This window comes from Pleuronectes platessa, chromosome 24 (genome assembly GCF_947347685.1).
Source record: "Pleuronectes platessa chromosome 24, fPlePla1.1, whole genome shotgun sequence".
Lineage (NCBI taxonomy): Eukaryota > Metazoa > Chordata > Actinopteri > Pleuronectiformes > Pleuronectidae > Pleuronectes > Pleuronectes platessa.
In genome coordinates, this window is record NC_070649.1 from 6,763,056 (window position 1) to 6,783,012 (window position 19,957).

The following is a 19,957-nucleotide window of genomic DNA, read 5'->3' on the forward strand; positions in this document are numbered from 1 at the left end:
GAGGCAGAAAAAGAGATCCAATATTTTCACATCGTCGAGCCAGAAATCGTCCATTGGCGATTCAATACTGTGTTGCATCAGTACTGATCCAAAAGACTAGGATGTGCCTATAAATGGTTTAAATCTCTGATGTCCGTCCCAATTGTGTGTCCTCAGTAAAGTGTCCACGATGGAGTAACTTCCCACATGAGTCAGTAAAAGCAACACTGAGCTTAGGATAAGATTCCCCACATGGAAGATAATCCTCACACAGCAAAGTCTCCGTACCCGGTCGGGCAGAAGGCGGCACTGCGGAGTGTGTCGAGGCAGTTGACGAGGATGAGGGCGCCGGTGAGGTGCTTCCACCTCTTGGTGATGGGGTTCCTCATCTTGTCCAGGCCGACGTGGAGCTCCTGGATCACGTCGCGGTAGCTGTCGCCGACGTGGGCCGCCCACGTCAGGAGGAAGTCATAGGCGGGCTTCCACATGGACTGAAGGAGTCGAGTGGAAGTCAGAGAGAAACGGAAAGAAGAAGATTGATTTAGTAAGTAGAAGGATGTGGTGCAGGTCAGGGAAGAAACCATTACATTTTGGGGCAGATCCAGTTCAGAAAGGGGGTCCAGGAATGTTTTTTCATAAACCATTGTGTAATACCGTCTCACCTCGTTGTCCAGAAGTCCGTTCTTGTCGCGGTGTGGCGCCTCGTACGCCTCCATCTGCTGCCTCGACACTCGGGCCAGTTTCTCAGCCAGTTCCCTCCACCGCGCCGCCACCTCCACCGCCGTGGTCAACAGAACGAAATCCATGACCAACCGGGCAACCAGACCCTGGCAGTCCATCTTCAGCAGCGCCTGGCAGGTGGAGGAGAGAACAGGCAGCAGAGGAGTGAGGTTTGGATTACAGAAAGATTTTATTCATGATATGGCAGAACAATATGTATGTAGACTAGGTGAAGAGGTGTGATTCTGAGTTTTCACTTTAAACTGGGTTAGAAAACTAAATATATCTCCATCCGCACAAGCACTTTTAGTCCCCTTTCATAATAAAACACCTTTTCTCCAAAACATTTGCATTAGTATGGACAGGGCGTAAAACAAAGAAGTATAGATAAAGCCTAAGATCCCCACGAAAGAGAGAGCTTCCGTTTCCTTGCGGCTCTCTGTGTCTGGCAGCAAAGAAATCCCCCCCCCCCCTGCAGTGAAGCTGAGAGGTATCACCACAGGACGATGCAGCTCTTTGAAGCATGTGTACGTATATGTGTGTGTTCCAAGATGTGAGAATCTGCAGTAGATGACAGATACACACACACACAATCACTAGTCATTCTCCAGCGAAATGAAACACCTCAGCGGCCGTCGTGCGCCTCTTGCCTACATCGTATTTTCCACTCAGCTGCTTTTGTTAATGCTCTGTATTTTTTAACCCTGATTTATTCAGGTTAGATGAGTAAGAGCGTATTCACAGCGGCAGCCTGGGGGACACAGCGGCTCACAGGAGAGGGTTAAGGATTAGATTCACCCACTGTTTGTCAGAGGAAGCCGTTTCTTCTCTGTAACAAGAGCACCTGAGGTATTTATGTTTGCCTTTCTGCCTTTGGGACAAGCTGAAAGATAAACAAATAATCTCAGAGAGGCTGTCACGATTTTGAACAAAATAAATTAATGATAATTAGCCGGAAAGGTGAGAATTGAAATTATAATCCTTCCTATGCAGACTTTATTTTGAAAAGAGGCTTCCTGCTCTTCTAAATATGGTTACTTCTGGTTTCAAAACTCCAAGATGGCGCCGGACACAATGCCGAGCTCGAGGCTTCGCAACGGCAGCTTTAAAGCCCCAGGGTGACGTCACGTTGGGTATTAACTCCCTCTAACTGCTCCTCTCTCTTCTTCTTCCTCGTCTCTGACCACAAGAGTCCCCCCCCCCACACACACACACACACAGCGCACACTCGGCTTATTAATGGCTTCATCAGGTCGGATGTATGTTGAGTTCAGTGTTGCGTGAAACTCCTGATCTTCAGATGCGATTTGTCTTAGCGGCCTTCAGACAGAGAATACAAATAAAAACGATGAATCCTGAACGCAACACAATGTGATTCATCCCGTCGGACCACTGATAACTCAAATCCACACTAACATCCATAAATCATAAATTCATTACATTCATAAATCAGGCAAATTCATAATACTAGTCCAAGAATTCATCTAAGGCTGACCGGCACATGATAATAGATCTTATTCAGTTTGAATGGAGCTGCTCTCATCTTTAATATCATTTCCTATCATTTTCTGCTTTGGGAATATTATTATTAAAGAAAATGCTGATCTCTGGGTTCCATCTCCACCGACATCAATGAGGACAATGTTTTTTAAAAGGCATCTCCTATCACATCTGCTTTTGATTAATTTCAAGTTCTTTGCTTTCATGAATAATTTCAGCGATAGCGGGGGTTTAGAAGCACTCTTCAGCGCCAGGCCCCTAGAAATATGTAAAGTGTAAATCCAATAGATTCTGCTCTTCCTTCGCCAGTGGAGCCTCAACTTAATTTAATTGAGCTCGAGTGGTTTCAACAGCTTCAGCCTCCCTGTCTTTCAGCTGCCGCTTCAAAGCAGAGTGCGCACACAGACAACCCCACACAAAGACACACACACACATACACACACACACACACACACACACACACACAAAGACACGAACATGCAGTCTCCTGTGACCCAAACCACTCTAATCTGAATCAAAAAGAACCACCTTTTTTGCTGATTTCTCTCCATCTATCAAGTTCAAATTCATGGGGAGCGACAATATGTGAACACAGTCACAGATTGCAATGAACTCTAATGACATACTAGGAAAAACAAACATAAGGAATACAATGACTAGAGAACCTCATTAGTACCAATTTAATTTCCTTTCTAATTTATTGATGAAAACAACGTCGGATTACCAAATGTGCAAAGTGGGCATGTGCCCCGGGCTCTAGAACCAGTGGAGTTCCTTGGCCCTAAGATTTACTATAACATAAAATTTGCTTTAAGAATGATTACGGCAATTTCTGTCATTTATGTAAAATCCTACATATTTACATACTTTTTGCTCTACATGGCATGTTGAAAATACTTTAAATGGCAGTAAATAGTGAAAGATACCTGGATATTTAGCCGCGTACATTAGTGTGCGAAGTGTCATCACAATATTCAAACCTTGACTCTCCATTTTTGTAAACTGCAGGTCCCAATAACGTAATGCTCGAGCCATATAATATAATTTATCATTTCAGTTTGTTATTTTTAAAGCAGCAGTCTTGGTATATCATCTATATTCACCTCTCTCCCTCCCTCCTGCTCTATCTCTCTCCACCACCTGGCTGTCGAGCACTTTGGCCTTCTACCGTGATACTATGACGTCTGCTGATTCAGGCTTCAAACACAGGTTTCAGGCTGAATATAGAGCCGGGCCACGCTACACACACACATACACACACACACACACACACTTGAGCCGCCCTGCTGTCTGGAGATGAGCATGATGTGTTCAAATGCAAATCAGGAGATGTGCCCTTTAAGCCGGAAGGGATTAAAGGCAGGTGACACAATAAGAAACAGGAAGGAGTTTTTGCTTCAAAATAAAGGTCAGGGGGTCAAGACACGCACGTGGACCAGTCATTTAAAAAAAAAAAAAAAGATGGTTAAGAGATATTCTGTTGATATTCTGTTGTTTATAATGGGCGAAACAGAAATAGACTCCTGTGGTACCTAAATACTGGTGTTTAGAGGTTCTGATGATCTTGAAACCAATAATAATAACTTAGATTGTGTTGTTTTCCCCATAAAAAAGCTTGAATGCCAACAATTTGAGTTACAGCTGCACCGGCATGATGTCGTCCCTTGTTTGCTGCCTGGTTTTGGTCGATGTTTCCACATTGTTAACCATCAAGATGATTCTGGTCTATTAATAGAAAACCAGCTGCTCCGTAAGAGACGAAAGTTACTGAAAAATAGGAGATAGCGGCGACACGCAGGACGCCTCAGAGCAGACGGACAGACAGAGCTGACAGCTGACCGGGACGCTGTCAGCTAAATGAGCCTCGCTTCCAAAATACTCAATAGGGAGGAGGGAGGGGGGGTATAATAATGATAGTGACAGGTAAAAAACAAAAAGAGCGGAAAAGGAGGAAAATATGGGGCAGGAGGAGAAGCAACAAGTCATCAAAACGTCCTTTCAGACTTAATGTGTTAAAATGCAGTTGTATGTGATCACTGTATTCATGAACTATGTATTTTGATGCATTTACATATTACATCAAATTTACATATGGACAGCAACACCCCATAAATGTGCAATTATTGCTGGATGAGCTCTTGTTCCTGCTGAGGTTGAGAGTGTCTTATGTGAGCAGCTCTGTGCTAATGTGGGAGTTAAACCAATGTCAAGTGTTGAGTGTCTGAGAATTGACCTCAGAAAACCCGATGCTTCTTCTGGAAAAGCCAATAACAAAAAATAGCCCAGAGGAAGAAATATCTGAAGGGTAAAGAATTGTCAGGCGGCAGGGAAATCAACTCTTCAAACAAACACCTTGAAACTCCCACAACTTGTAGAAATAATTCAGTGTCTGTAAGAAAGAAAAAAGCTCTGGCGGGCTTTAGCCAACATTAGGATTCAGGGTGGGAATTAAAAGTGATGTTCTTCATGTTTCAACAAACGGCCTAATTAACAGTCTAGAGACGAGTGTGCATAATAAAGGGGCGAGAACAGACAGGAGACAAATTAAATTCAAAAAAACAAAACTCACTAAATGAAGAAGAGAAGAAAAGCAACCACATTCATCATCGTCCATTTCGCTGACACACCACTGCTCTGTCTTTAAACTATAAACTTTAAATGCTCGACCTGCTGCTCTTGTGGTCGGACTCTGGATCAGTCGTGGAGCCGATTTGCTGAAGAAAAGTCAGATTTCTTATAAAAAGTCCTTTGTGCAGTTTGAACTTGGCTGTTTTATGATTTTAATAATCTCAGCTCTAACTCTCCTTGCTTTGTCAGATCTTTTGTTTCATGGTCCAGTAAACCTGCAGCATCCAGGTGGGAATAATCAGCCTGGCTGTTAAATATTCATCACAAAATTAACATGCAGTTTTATTGGCTGTAACAGAGGATTGAGGGAGCTGTATACATTTATGAAGAAGTCAAATTTTCTGAGCTGCTGTGGGTTAAAGTTAAAGGCCTTGGTTGTGGATAGGAGTCTACGAGCGGGGGATTGATTACGGCCTAGGCCGGAGTGATTCACCTAGCCTCTCTGCGTGGATCTATTATTAAACGACACTCTCCTGGCCTTTCAGCCACAGACAAGCACAGGGGATGTCTTTCTCATTTTGTCCTCTGCCTCAGTAACTGGAGCCGCCACGTTAAAAGATCTGCCGGGGCGGTGTCGGATGCCCCGCCTGGCCTCCAGCTCGGTCCTGATCAATGGCTGCTCGCATTTCACATGGGAACACCTGTCTGCTGTAGTGTGGCTGAGAGGGGGGGGGACGTAATGAGCTGCTCTGACGCTGAACAGGACTTGTTCTGCTACAACGCTGTTTACAGGGAGATGCATCATTGAATCTCAAGTGCAGCATCTCTCTCTTTGGGCAGAACTTAAATTTAAATTCTACGCCGTGCAAAAGCTTTTACCTTTATACCTGATCACTCACAACAAGTTAAGCTTGTTGCTTACATCTTCAATTGTGTTTGACGTTATTATTTGTACTGAATACAAATACAAATCCTAGCGTTTTTTCCACCATTGGGGTATGTGGAGACATTCTGGTCCGGCCGCAGTATTAAAGTCTCACCTGAAAATTCACCCCATTTTAATATTACTATTGTTTAATTACCAATTAAAAAACAAACTTCAGAATCAATCAATACTACAGCCAGCCGGTAGGGGGCGATCAAGAGGCTTTGGCTTCACTTCTAGGGGCTGACATTTTGTACATATTGATAAACAGTCCACTCCTTCCTCATGTCCTAGTTCAGGACGCGAAGGCTTCACGTCCAAAGACACAGAATTGTCTGTATTGTTGTTGTTATCTGAAAAGATCAGCTAACAACCCGGGGCTGAACAAATTAATTAAATCAGCGTAATGAGGTGAGGAAGATCCCTTTGTTCGATTTGTCCACTTTAGAGGAGAATGGTCCATCCCATCTTTAACTAACACCTCTCCCTAACTTACTAATGCAATGTTGTTTGGCTCTTTGATTTCAATGTTTGTCCTCTGTTCTTGAATTAGACACTTATTTTTAACATTTTGCAGATTTTGGATTCAGGTCGAGCAGATGAAAACCACATTATTAAGAGGAAACAATGAATGCCTTGTTTGCTAATCGTGGATTAAAGCCTGAGGTTCTCACATATAAATATTTTACTGAGTAGGAATTATATAAAATGGGCTGTTTGTTCTGGAGGAAAACTTTTTGCCGTGATTCAGTATGACTCACTGAAACTTGCTGTATAGCAACTTGATTGCAATTTTGTGATCTCTGGGGAAAATGTTGCAGGACTCACAGATATACACAAAAACACTTTCACAAAATGGTTTGGAATAGGTGAAATACAACAACTAGCCGAGCAGTGACTTTTTCACAGCAAGAGAAAATGGATTTTAGATTTGTCTGGAAATCCAGGAGAGAAAATCAGTTCAAAACAAAGCATAAAAACATCACTATCACATAAATACATACAAATTACAAATGTATCACGGGAGTCAATTCTGAAGACAAATGTCCCAATAATTCAAGGTGAAACGCGACGCCAGTCTGTAGCTGCATTCAACCAGGAAAGATTATACAAGTAGAAACACAAGTTTGGGTCCAACGTTTGCTGAATGTCCTCTAAAATAGTACCTCTGTGTGGACAAATTCTTCCATCAAGGTCAACAACACAACTTTCTACATTGTTCCCGGCTTCAATAAAGAACATCTGAAGCCACTTTTACAGCCCGTTCAAGGTGGAAATGGTTCTCTGCATCGTGTGGGTGGCGGATTTAATCAGTGAGGCTTCATCCATATCATAAAAATTGAGCATTTTAAAACTTAAACCATCTCAGTCCACCCAAGTGTTTTATCTGTGTATCAGCAATAATCCCTGTCCAAACGAGAACACTATAAAACGGGACCATTCACGAACACCAAGAACGACAAATTAGAAACAATGGTGAAAAGTATAAGCATTGATGTCTTCTCTTGGACCAATGGCATTCTTAATGGTGTTCGGGGGAATCTCTGTATCTATACAAGTGTGTCCTTGTTTCACTTTCTTGCAAATATCAGCAAAGTGGAACTTGGCTGAGTCAAGGATAAAACCTGTTAGGAGACAGTAAAGAACACTGCAGGATAAAGAGCCTCTGCAGGAGGAGTACGTAGTCGCAAGAATAAAAGCTTTTTTATGAAACATAAAAGCTTCCCTCTTTAGCTTTAGACTCAGTGAGATTAAGGGGGAGGTCACATGACTTAGAAACAGGGGGAGGCAGCCGCCTGTGGATTGTTACGAGTAACAGTGTGAACAGCAAATAAGTGCCACTCTCATTTATCTTCACAGCTACTGTTTAGAAAGGCACTTTACCCCCAGCTGCTGCTGTCGCTGCCAGCTCGAACCTGTGGCCACAATGAGCATGTCAATGCACGCTTCATCAACGCTGCCTGGATAAACAGCAGAAGTCAAATATATTTTGCCAAAGTACTTTTTGAATAATGGCGTCTAACGAGGGGAATGTCTCAGGACTGTTTTTTCTTCCCCTCAGGGTGCCAGCGCTGTCGGAGAAGAAAAACACACCGAGGACTGTGTGTGTCCGTTTGACAAAGTTGTTTTCGCTCCAACTCCAGATGTTAAATTTTATTCATGTGCTTTTCCCTTTATAGGCCTTTCTCCCGCAGCCCTCCTGCCCCTCATTATTCATATGATGGCTGTTCCCGCTATGAGCCGCCTCGGGCCGAACACCAGTTGTTTAGCATTCCGGTACGAGAACGTAAAGATTCAAATCCGGACTCAGATTGTGTCACATTGGATGCTGGAACTATTTCAGGGATCCAGTGAGACAAGTTTCATTATTCAATACATGTTAACAAGAACTCCCAGAGACATTGTTCTGAGAGCCATCATGGTAACAGTGGACTAATAAATCAGGCACAGGGCGACTCTGTTTGGAAAATAGGATTTTTGTTCTTTGCAGCTTCAACAAGGCTCAACTAATGACGCAGCGACCAGCTGAGAGACACTGACAGTAGTTTTATCTTGCTCGCTTCATAACATACATCATTTAAGCTGCTGTGGCAGGGTCATGCTATAATATTTATCTGGCAAGTAAATGATTTGAAAAATTGTATTTCAGCAACAGCATGTTACAGTTGGGAGGATACAGGAGAATGGCATCAATTTTCTCTCAGGACAATTGCAGCTAAATGCAAAATATTCTCTTTAACCAGCTTTGTGAATGTAATTTACATTTGAATCTATCATTTCCACGTTTAGCACAGGCAAGTAATGATGATAAGATAAGATGATAGACTTAATTTGGTCCTAGGAGCCCACATAAAAACAAGTCAGCACCCCATGCTCTGTCAATGGTATGAGGACAGTCCCTCAGCCACAATGTCAACATTTTAAAGCTCATGTTAATCGTTTCAACCTTTAGATAAAAACTTTGTGCTGTCTAAATAGCATTGGAGATTAAGAGGAAGAACATAAGGGAAATAGGAAGCGAATATTATTGCCTTGCTTAACAACATTCTTAACACAGTTGTAAAACGGTTGCCCTTTCTGTTTCTCCTCCAGCATTTCTAAGCCAAAAGACAAAGATTAGACAATTACAACTGGCTTGTTTTAGGTGCAACACAATATGGGAGGAAATTTCAGTCAAGTCAAAGAATCAAAATTAAAGGCTTATGCCGAGTCTGTGGAATCCCTTTGTGCTAATTGATTGTTACCAATGCAAGAAAATATTTGTATTGCTCAGGTTTTGAACATTGTGACTAAAACTAAAATATTACTTAACAAAACACTTTCTTCTTACCATCATGAGTTCCCTCTGGAATGACTTCCTCTCCTTGTTCTCCATGTTGATACACTCCTCTTTGAGTTTCTCCAGAACTGACGCCACACGCTCTGGCTCATTGTCCAGCTCTGTCCGGCAAAAATAATTCAACGGCAAATTCCCGTACCCCAGGGCGTCTGCAAACGCTCTCCAGTTTCCCACATTCTCCATTAAAACCGTCCTCACAGTTGCATAAATGTATGTAAGAAATTTGCAAGGCTTCAGGATCTGCTCCAGTAGAATGGTGGTCGTCAGGTCTGGCCCACACCAATAAATTGGCTTGACCTTACCCAGAACCAAAACGTTTTTGGCATGGACAAGACCCATCTTCCCCTGATAGTAACCAATGTACCACTCTTTGGTCCGCAGCTGCCCTCGCAGTTTGATTTTCTCCTCACTGAGCAAAGCAATAACATCCCCTTTCTTGTACTCCAACAAATAGGTGCTCTTGTGCTGCCTGATCACCGTTTTGATCAACTTCCCAAATTTCAGGCTGGTAATGCACCGGTCCTGAAACTTTGGGTATTTGGAGGTGGCAGCCAGTGGTGAGAGGACAATCTTATCCACCTCTTTCTTTTTCAAGAACCTTCTCTGACTGGATGTCCTCGCTCCAGTCTTTGGCGGTGGCTGTGGTGTTTGGACACAGAACTGGGTGATAATACAGTCCAGGGCGTCCTTGACTTGAACCCTGAGAGTGAAGTCTGCGATGCTGTCGGGGTTGTGCGATGTTATCATGTATTGGAGCCTGCTGACCTTCCCCAGTTTGACCTGAAATCCCCGAATCAAGCCAGCGCCTTCGCTCGCCTTCACCTGGTAGTTGGACATGTTGGAATACAATCCCACCTGGAGGTCCTGAGGGTATCCCAACACATACTGGTGCTTCCCCCACAGCTGAAGGGCCACTGGTGGAGTTGAACTTGCCTGCCGGCCCACCCCGCTAACCAACAAGGTCTTGGGGGCACAGTCGTGTCCAAACATGGCCACGACTGTCTTGAAAGACGGGTGGATGTGCTTGGGTCCATAAACACCCAAAGTGACTTTCCTTTGCACATAGTCCCAAACAGTCATATTGTGGCTGAGATACTGGGACTGAGCCACAACAGCAATATACATGCAGGGTTCTAAGCTGTCCAACTGCACCTGGACTGTTTCCTTGTAAATGTAAGCGTTAGGAATCGGTGTGTAAGGCCCCTCTTTGCAATCGCTCCGAACACAAAGCACCTCAGCAGTGTGACAAGTGTCTTTCTTCACAGTTACTGCTACCGTCATCTCCAGCGTGATGAAGGACTTGGTCTCCATGTTGCTGAGCTTTATCTCCACTACAGGGCTCAAAGTGGAGCAGTGGTCGGTGTTAAGCTCCAGTGGAGGGTCCAGTAAGGCTTTCATTGAGATCTGCTGGTGTTCTCCATTGCTGACGTGGCCCTCAGGGATGTGCATGCTGATATGGGTGTCTGGAAGCTGAACAACTCCCCCATTACTGTCCAACATGCAAACTATGTTGGTTTCCACTGGCTGTGTCTGACCCCAGCCGGGACTTTGGCCCAAAGACTGGAGGTCGTGACAAGACCTGGCGAGCTTTCTGTGGTTCAACCAAGCAGTCCTGAAATCCTCCCTGCTCTGAAACTGCTCTGGTGAAGGAGCCTTAAGGCCTGTGAAGAATCCCGAAGACGGTGAGGTTGGATCAGACTGTGCTTGCAGAACAGACAGTTCTGAGAGACTATGAGAACGTTTACTCCTGAAAAACGGATTATCCCTGTGGAGGTTAGGTACAACTTCCTGGTTTGGGCTGGTGGGGGTGTTGGTGTTAACATGGCAGCTGCTGAACCCATTCATTGAGCTAGTGTTGAAGTTGGAGCAAGATGATGGTGAGGCCAAAGCGTCGAACAGAATAAGGTCTGCTGAGTTCCTTTGACCCACATCTTTGCAATTTTGATCTAAAGAACAAATAAGTGGGTTCACAGAGAAGGGGCTGTTTTTGTATATCGGGGAGGGTCTAAGGGTCATGCCTGTCCACTCCCCCAAACCGCCAAACTCCTTTGACCCATCCTCATATCCTTCCCCAAGACTGTCGATCATCCCGCTATCGCTAAGCGAAGAGTTCCTGAAGTTGACCGCTTGGACGTAGGCGGCTGGGATGTAGCCCATCTCCGTGTTGTTGTGGGCGTACCACCACTCTCCCCCTGATGTGTCCAGCACATAGAGGCGATCGCCTTTGGAGAATTTCAGTGTGGTGAAGCTGTTGGGGCAATAATCCTTTATGGCAACCACTTCCTGTGCAGCTCCAAAGGAGGAGGAAGTGTCCAGCCTTAAGGCACTGGGAGAAGGCACTGGAAAAGAAAAAAGACATCAGACCAAATCTCATAAAACTATTAATCATGGTCTCCTATTTGTCTTGATTGCAGAGTGTTTGTAGCTTGTTTGGACCTATTTTAGACAAGTGCACTTAATCTGTCACTGGCTGATTATCATCAACTTCATCATCTGAAAGCAGCTACAACATTTACAGATCACTGGTTAAATGTATGAGCAGATGAGCGGCACAATTTCCTATTTTTAGCCCGCCTCACTGGCGTATATAGAGCATGTAAACAAAGCGCTAATTCAATCGCTGAAGTGAAAGAGCCAAGAACAAAAACAGGATTATGATTAATTTATGAGCAAATAGTTGATTTGCAAAAGATGATAAGCAAATCATTCAAACTGATTCTTTCAATTCTAGAAATATTAAGCGATTAACAAATTGAAACAATACTTAGATAATAAAGCCTTTTTACATAAATTGATATATGAATATGTGGCAAGATGAGATAGAAACACTGACCTTTGACATCGTTGAGACTGGCCCCAGTGACCCCTTCACTGAGGTCGATGAGTGTCCCCTCCGACTTGCAGCGAGGGAGGACGTGGTTGTTGTTCGTTACTCTGATGATTCGATGGGCAGCCATGGCTGATACTTATCGTAGCGTTCTCTCATTGGCAGCCTTTCATCTGGAAAGGAAAACAAACACAAAGGATTTCACGGTGGAAGCAGCCAGCAAATATTAAACACATCTGCATTCAGCCGTCTGGCTGATGCTCCATTATGGAGCAAACTCCAGAAGCAATACTGCAACGTGAAGCGTCATTTTCTAGATCAGTAACATAATAAACAGCAGCAAAGGTCAGAGCGCAGCTGCAGAAAATAAGGTTGACAAAGGTCACTTCTTTCTTTGAGTTCTGAAGGTTGTGCTGAAGAGAGAAATGAGCTCCCGGCTGAACGTGGAGACTTTCTATCCAAATCGATGCAAAGAATGCAGAGAGAGAGAGAGAGAGAGAGAGAGAGAGAGAGAGAGAGAGAGAGAGATGATTCAGAGGAGGAGTAATCGAAAAGCAACATAGAAACAGAATCAGAGGAGAGAATGTTGTGAGCAAACTTTTCTATTATGACATTAAAGTTATTAATATGCAGCAGTAATCAAATCTCTTAGTTAACATTATCCTTTAATTTGTATGAAAACACAAAGTCGGCAGACGACTGTAATCTGATTAAAGGGTTTTGCTCCAAAAATGTTGTTCCATTCAGTCGCAGGAGACTTTATTACTCCAACAGGATGTGGCAGAGCGGCGACAGCGGGAACGTTTGCATTTGCACGCTAATTATGCCATTTTAATCTTATTAGAGGCGACACAGATTGTGGAAGCGGCCATGTAAATTTCCATCACTGATCATCTTAATTAGAGCTTCATCGTTTGGAGCCAAATTTTCCCCAATAAAATATTTTTTTATTCGTACGCAGTCTGTTTTCAACAAATCACCGTGCATCCTGTTTTCAGTCAAACCTGAGAAAGACACCCAGCTAATAATGAGCTATTATTAGTAAGGTTGGATATAAATTATTCAGAGTCTTTCAGTGTTGAATGCAGAGATTTGAGTCCCCGAACATCTGGTCAGAACTTCCCTCAAATAAACTGTCTTCACAAATCCATTCTTCACACTAATTCAAGATTTCAAGGGTTGGAGATCAATTTTCATCCCATTTAAAAAAATTCCACGTTGATTCCCCCGAGGACAACTTTTATCAGATGAGATGGAGGAAAAAAGTTCCACTCCTTTTCCTTTCCTCAGCAAAATGGTCAAGTACACTGAGCGTCACTAATCGCAAAAAATTAAGTACAAAGTATATTTGCATCTGAATATGAAGATGTCACAGGAGGAGGCTCTTCATATGTGAAACGAAAACATGGAAACACGATAAAATAGTTCCCAGTTTGGCATTTTTTTTAAATGCACTGGGCTGATCTATTAATACTTTAGTGGAATCAATATTGAAATCTGTTTCTGATCCCTTCCTCCTGCTGTAGCCGAGCTGAGTTGTCCTTGTTTAATGGCTGCATCGGTTCACCTGGGAGCTCGTGCTGAGGTGACATTTCATTCTCATCCTGCACCGTCTTCCCTCGTCAAGGGAGCGTGTCACCCGTCGATTAAAAAAAAAAAAACTCCTCCCGCCTGAAAGTGAGCACTTAGCAGGCAGCCGGAGCGAGCCCGCAATCAATAGCAAGCCGACAGACAAAGACACCGTCCCCCGCTATGATATAATGCAGAGGTGATCCCTGGTAAATGCAGCAGGAGGTGAGGATGGATCTGACAGATGCAGGGGGGGGGGATGAGAGGAGCTGGGAGCTGCTGTTCTCTGCGACAGGAAACGCAGCAGGAGGCTGAGAGCAGACTGGATTCCTCCAAACGACCTCTGCAGATCCACAATCAGCCTCCTGGAAGCTGAATCCTCCTGTTATCAGAGAAAACATCTTGGCTTGGTGGGGGGACCGGATTCTTCAGCTAACACAAAGTATATATAGCGTTCTGAGGAATGAACTCCATATAACTTTTTATTTACCTCATATAAGCAGGACATTTCAATAACAGCGAAGGGAAATGCTTCAAAATTGGGGCTTTCAGGGGATGTGCAGCAAAAAGCTGGAGGGCTTGTGGGTTAGCCGTTCTCAAAATAGGTAACAGGGATATTTCTTTACCCCGCTGCTGCACTCAGTGCAATTATTAACTTGTTTCAGTCAGGCTGACATGATAGAGGAGTGGGGAGCACGGCGGGGAGTCGAAAGTTTAATTAGCTGAGAGTCAGCCCGACCTAATCCCTGGATGAATGTTGCTATAATAACAATTTCCAGCAGCCATATGCACACAGAGTTTATCGCTTCCCCATCGCAGCTGTTTAAAATGAGCAGATTGCAGGATGGAGAATGAGACACGCGGTGCTGCTAACGTGTGGCTGTAAAACTAAATCTATCATGTCAAAGATTAAACTAAATCCCTAGTATGTGATATCTAAATTTGATCTAGCGCTGAATTCTGTCCGTCAGCGTTCAACAGGCCGTAATCCTGGATCAAGGAGGGAGGCTGAAGAACTGAAAACTATTAAATCACAAATCAAACAAACCAAAGTTAGCTCAGCCTGAGTGACAATTCTGCACTGTTGGTTTAAGGAGATTGTTCCCAAAATCTACAAATGTTAAAACCAAATAGACAGGTTTTTAATATAATACATACAAATACACAGGTTTTCTCACTCAATATGTTGTGTTTGTTCTTTTATGATTAGATACCGTCTGTCAGCTCTGAGTAGAACTTTAAGGTTTCCAGTAAAGTAGTTTTAAGGGGCCTGGAAACAAAGATGGACGACACATCTCCACTTCCTCTATTCAGAAATTAAGCCAAAATATCCCTGATATAAGCGTTGCCATCTTGTGCCAATGACATAATGTCATTAATTGTCTCTCATGGACAAACTACTTTTTAACTTCCCTCTTCCCAATGTGAGAAATCATGGCGGCAAATCTCCTCTGCAAGTGTCTGCATCTAAATATCAATGAGAATATGCATTTTGCTCTGTCATTCCTCAGATTGTGATGGTGTCCCTCATCTTTGCAGCTTTCCTCAAGGAAAAACCCTTATTGCTGATGTGCCTTTGATTCAGGAGACGTCTAATAAATCAAAGATAAAGCTGTTACTAATTTAGAAAGAGTGATTAAAAATGAAGGGGAACTTTTTCCCTTGAAGCTGACACTTCTTCCTACTCTGTAATATAGAATATGATGTTATAAACCTGCCTTTATTAAAGGTTCCAAGTGATGGTTGGTGTGAGGTATAGAAAAACATTCTATTCCTGCAGCTTTATTACATTTCAGGTTTTTTGTTTTTACCCTGCAGACCTGCTGATACCTGACCTGCAGAAACAATGAATGAATAATAAATAAAACCTTCCACTTGGCATGTGGTCAAGTACATTAGTCTGCGGCGCTGCTCTGCCCCAGCTGCATCGGTTCATCATCACAGAAATTCATCCGAAAAGTTATTACAAACTGCCCTCGCTGGCCCTCGAGGTAGATTTACAGGTAAATGAGCCTGATAAGTACAGAGTTTTAGTGCCGCTTGCACCTCGGCACTGAGAAATTCTTCATAAGAGAGAGGTTAGGGCTCAGGAAGAAGAAGCAGCACTTAGGAGCACGTCCGAGGGTCAACTTCAGGCCAGCAGGTAGTTCAATTTGCAACAGTAAGCTTCCGACTGCTGTAATTTAACTTGCACGCCTCTTTTCGAAGGAAAAAACAGCCGGGAAAACGAATCACAAGGAACGATGTGATAAAACGTCTTTCTGTAAATGGACTGAGCCTGTTAAGAGTCTGTTAATGTCATGAATTCATAAGGTAAAAGCAACTAACTTTCACAATGACCAGCATTTATAATCCCATGAAAAGGGCTTAGCAATTAAGTGTGATTTTAACTCGTCATGGTTGAGCAGTGATGTGAAGCGATTATGTTTCACTTTTAGAACTTGTTTTCTTTCAGCTCCACTTAAATTTATATATTTCACTTAAAGCGTGAGGCAAATTAAACTGCCGGTTATTCAGGGACATCATCTTCTTTTAAAATACCGTTAGATTTATATTTGCATGTTTAAGTTTTCTACCTTCGAGGCAGCCGTTAGTGGCGATGCAGCTGACAACATGATGGTTTTCATTCAATCACAGTGAGGTCGAAGGGAAAAATAGAAGTTATCTGGTGAATAGCATGAATTTGATGAAAATTCAAGCCAGAGAGGACCTTGTCCCAGAGTCCTTGAAAGCACCAGTGGAGGCAGTAATAAAAACAGTCCCTGCTCACTCTGGAAACACAGTCCTCACACTTTCAACAGGATAAACTCGTACAAATACTGCATGACTATTGTAGATAGGTTTGGTATTAGTTATTTGATTTTAAAAGATAGGTTGACAGCTGATATTGAGTCGTGATTGGGGGTTTGCGAATATAGGTGGGACCTCGATTCTGTGGCTCCATCCCCCCGAGCACTACTGCGCAAACACTGGGTTATTTTCTGAATAGTAGGAGGAAGTGAAGACACATCTTTTTTACAGACATAAATTAGACCTGCAACAAGTAGCCACGTTAAAGAAAATGAATCAAAAGCATGTGAAAACGGTCAGCTATTAAAATTAATATTTGAACATATTGTTCACACGCACCTCAGACTGAAGCTCATCGGATGCTGCGCAGGCTTCAAAATCCCAGTGGGAGCTTCGAATAATGACTGTAATCAGTTCATTATACTTGTTGATGAGATTATTATATGGTCTATTATACCAGATCTGTATAAATATATGTAGATCAACAGAGCGTTCAGAAATTAAGATGTCGGTAATGGATCGAGAAAAAGAGTAGTTTTCGAGCTACAGCGTAAAGGACTGTGTGCTGATCCAAATCTGTGTGTGTGTGTGTGTGTGTCTGTGTGTGTGTGAGTTGTGCTGAGTGGCCTTTCATTACAAAATGGAGTGCACCTTCACGTGGAGCTGGAAAACGATGACATGCTAGTTTTCAGGCTTAGCCCTCAGGGGTGGAGACAACAGGCTGTGTGTGTATGTGTGTGTGTAGGTCGGGGTATTTAGCGACACTTTAATATCAGTTTGAGGTCATATATGTGTAAGATAGAGGAGGGAGGAAGATATGATGAAGAGGAGAAGTGAAGAAAAGTATAATATTTGTTCAAAGTGGAAGAAATAAGAGGAAATAGTAGTTTTATGAAGGTAAGAAAAGATGGAAAATTAAAGAAAGCGGAGGTAGTCTGGAAGAAAGGGATGAGAAAGACAAGGAAGAAACTGAGGCAAGAGGAGGATGAGGGCAGGAGAAAAGGATGATGATGAGAAAGGAGAGGTAGATAAGGAGGAAGGTGGAAGCAGACATGTTGAAGGGAGGAAAAAAAGAGAAGAGGAAGGCGGTAGAGGAAACAACAGTAAAGGAGGAAAGATGAAGTAAAAGAGGAAGAGGAAGGAGGAGACAGGACATGAAAAAACAGAAAGACTTGTGGATGAAGGCAAAAGAGTTGCTAACTAGTCAAACACAAGTTCCTCACATACAGAGAGAGTGTGTGTGTGTGTGTGTGTGTGTGTGTGTGGGTGGGTGTCTGCCTTAAGACAGAGAGAGAGGATTTACAGCTTATCAGATGACCTTATTGCCACGTGTGTATGCGCACCTCCTCGTGTGCACATGTGACAGGGGCCGCTAATTGTAAACTTATCATCTACAGTCGTTTTCACCTCCATCTGTTGCAGAGCTCCCGACAGTAGCTGCCTGTGTGTCTATGCTAATTTAAGAATAGCCATAAATATTTAACACTCTACAGTTAACATAAAGAAATGAGAAAGAGGGAGGGAATTAAAAAAAAGACGGGACGGCATTCAGTTTACACCTATAATAAATACTGGGGAGAGAAAGTAGAAATATTATAGTAGCATAACTGAAAAAAAGCAGAATAAAACCCTAAAAATAATGGCAGGGTTAATTGTAAAAGTGCGACTTCTACCCAAAGTTCAGGCTGAAGAGTTTTTGCTTAGAGATTCAAGAACACCCTTAGAACGCAGTGCTGGGAGGCGGGGCTAAGACACGCCTACCAACACACAGACATCGTAAACACACGCATACAAGTTTAGCTCGGAATTTCCGACCCCTGAGTCAGAAGTTGCAACTGGAACGCCACCTCAAGTCGGAATTTCAACTCGGAAGGTCGGAGGAACCTCAACAACCCCAGCTTCAAAATCCAAGCTGGATTGCGTGATTATTAGTATGCTTGAAATATACCGTCTAATGCGTTATCATGAAAAGTTTTTGCTAACAACGGATAGCTGTAAACATTGCTATCAACTGGTGTTATGTGGATGTGACGTCACAGTTTTTAATTAGTTAATGAGGGAGTTATTTCTCTCCTAATCGCGGAGACTGTTTGGTTTCTTTATAACTTTTTAACATCTCGACCATAATATGTAAGGTGCCTTGAGATTATGTATATAAGGATTTGGCGCTTTACAAATAAAATTGAATTAGCATGGACAACGTCTACTTTCTCCTACTTCACACACAATACCCACAAGGCCACCTTCTTAAAGGGCCAGGCTCATAACACATTCATGAGTGGTCACTGGCCGACACACACTCACACACACACTCACACACACACACACACACTTGACTTTATGTAAGAAAGGTCCTAGATGGTGGCCTTTCAACCCGTGAGAGTAGATTTTTGGAGGAATTTGGTCATGAATTATATCAAAACCATATTTCATAATAAAGCAGACATATGATTTGGTTTACAACTCAAGACAGTATCACATAATAACATTTATCATTTCCCAATCCCCATTAGAACACATGCAGCAGAAAGCTTCAAACAGACATAACTTGGACGGTGTCTAACTTCAGAAACGACACACAAGCTAATAAGGAGGAATCATCAAGTAACGAATAACATATTATATATTCATTAAGTAAGGAATAACATATTATACAGCAGAGACGTGAGTGGAGCCGAATTTCCCTCCACACACTGTTCTGTGAAACCAACGGTGAAGCTGAGAGGAATATTACGTTTAAAATAGAATTAGGATGAATAAAGTATAAATGTGAATGTGAATGTGAACTGACCTCTTGCTGGCTGGGAGCCTCGGACACGCTGATGGAGACCCCGCGGTCACTTCTCCTTCCTCCTCCTCCTCCTCTCGGGTTCTCCTCGCGTCATTCGTCTCCAAGGTGGAGAAACACGAACAGTGGAAAGAAAGAGGTGAAATGAAAAGAGAAGAAGCGATAGTTTCCAGTTCACCAGAAGTTTCTCAGCGGTGACAGACGAAGAAGAGACGAACAGGAGGCGATGCTTCTCCGCTCCGGTCAGCCGGAGGACTGGAGGAGGAGGAAGAGGAGGAGGAGGAGGAAGAGGAGGGCTGGCGTGTGGGGTGAAGAGTGGTGACGTCACAGAGAGGGCGGGGCCACACACACACACCACACACACGCACACACAAACACAAACAAACACACACAGAGTTGCATTGACTTTACTCATCACTTCCTAATCTCGTGATTGATTTACTGGAGAACCCCACTCAGCAATCAAGTAATCTATTACTCATTACTCTAGTAGTTGTTTTATAGATTGTGTGTGTGTGTGTGTGTGTGTGTGTGTGTGTGTGTGTGTGTGTGTGTGTGTTTTAAATGAAGGCTCTTCCTTGTACTTTTGCATCATGGTCTGATGAAAACTTTTCCAAATTGCTCAATTTGAGGGATTACACTTAAAGGGATAATTCAACCAAAAAATATCTTTACCTCCTCACCAGTAGTATTCTGTGAGGGAAGGTGCAAGAAAACACAACATTTTAAACCAACACATCAAAACACGGTTGATATCTTGCCTCATTTTGATCGCACACAAGCTAAAATGATGCAGACACCATTGGTTCATCACGTGTCACATTGTAGTGGCTGTAAAAGAAAAACCAATGAGTCGTGTGACATCTCTCCTGCAGCATTAATTTAAGGCCACCTTATCGCCTTACTTGACACACAGAGACTAATGTGGTGTAAGCCGATTCCTCCTCCACT

General features: G+C 43.0%; 1 protein-coding gene across 1 annotated transcript; it reads right to left on the bottom strand.

Moving 5' to 3' along the window:
- Positions 1-245: 245 nt before the first annotated feature.
- sh3bp4a (SH3-domain binding protein 4a) lies at positions 246-19,250 on the bottom strand. The gene is made up of 5 exons (XM_053417293.1): positions 19,010-19,250; positions 11,866-12,032; positions 9,024-11,371; positions 642-830; positions 246-470 (listed from the first exon to the last, which is right to left on the bottom strand). Exons 2-5 carry the CDS (start codon positions 11,987-11,989, stop codon positions 246-248), a joined length of 2,886 nt encoding a protein of 961 aa, XP_053273268.1. The 5' UTR covers positions 11,990-12,032; positions 19,010-19,250.
- Between the last annotated feature and the right edge of the window lie 707 nt (positions 19,251-19,957).

Excerpts from the sequence above, each read along its gene's own strand:
- sh3bp4a (XM_053417293.1), bottom strand. The coding sequence starts at position 11,989 with ATGGCTGCCCATCGAATCATCAGAGTAACGAACAACAACCACGTCCTC. Across the intron at positions 11,372-11,865 it reads CAGTCTCAACGATGTCAAAG|TGCCTTCTCCCAGTGCCTTA; the intron begins GTCAGTGTTTCT and ends TTTCTTTTCCAG. Across the intron at positions 471-641 it reads ACGGACTTCTGGACAACGAG|TCCATGTGGAAGCCCGCCTA; the intron begins GTGAGACGGTAT and ends CGACTCCTTCAG.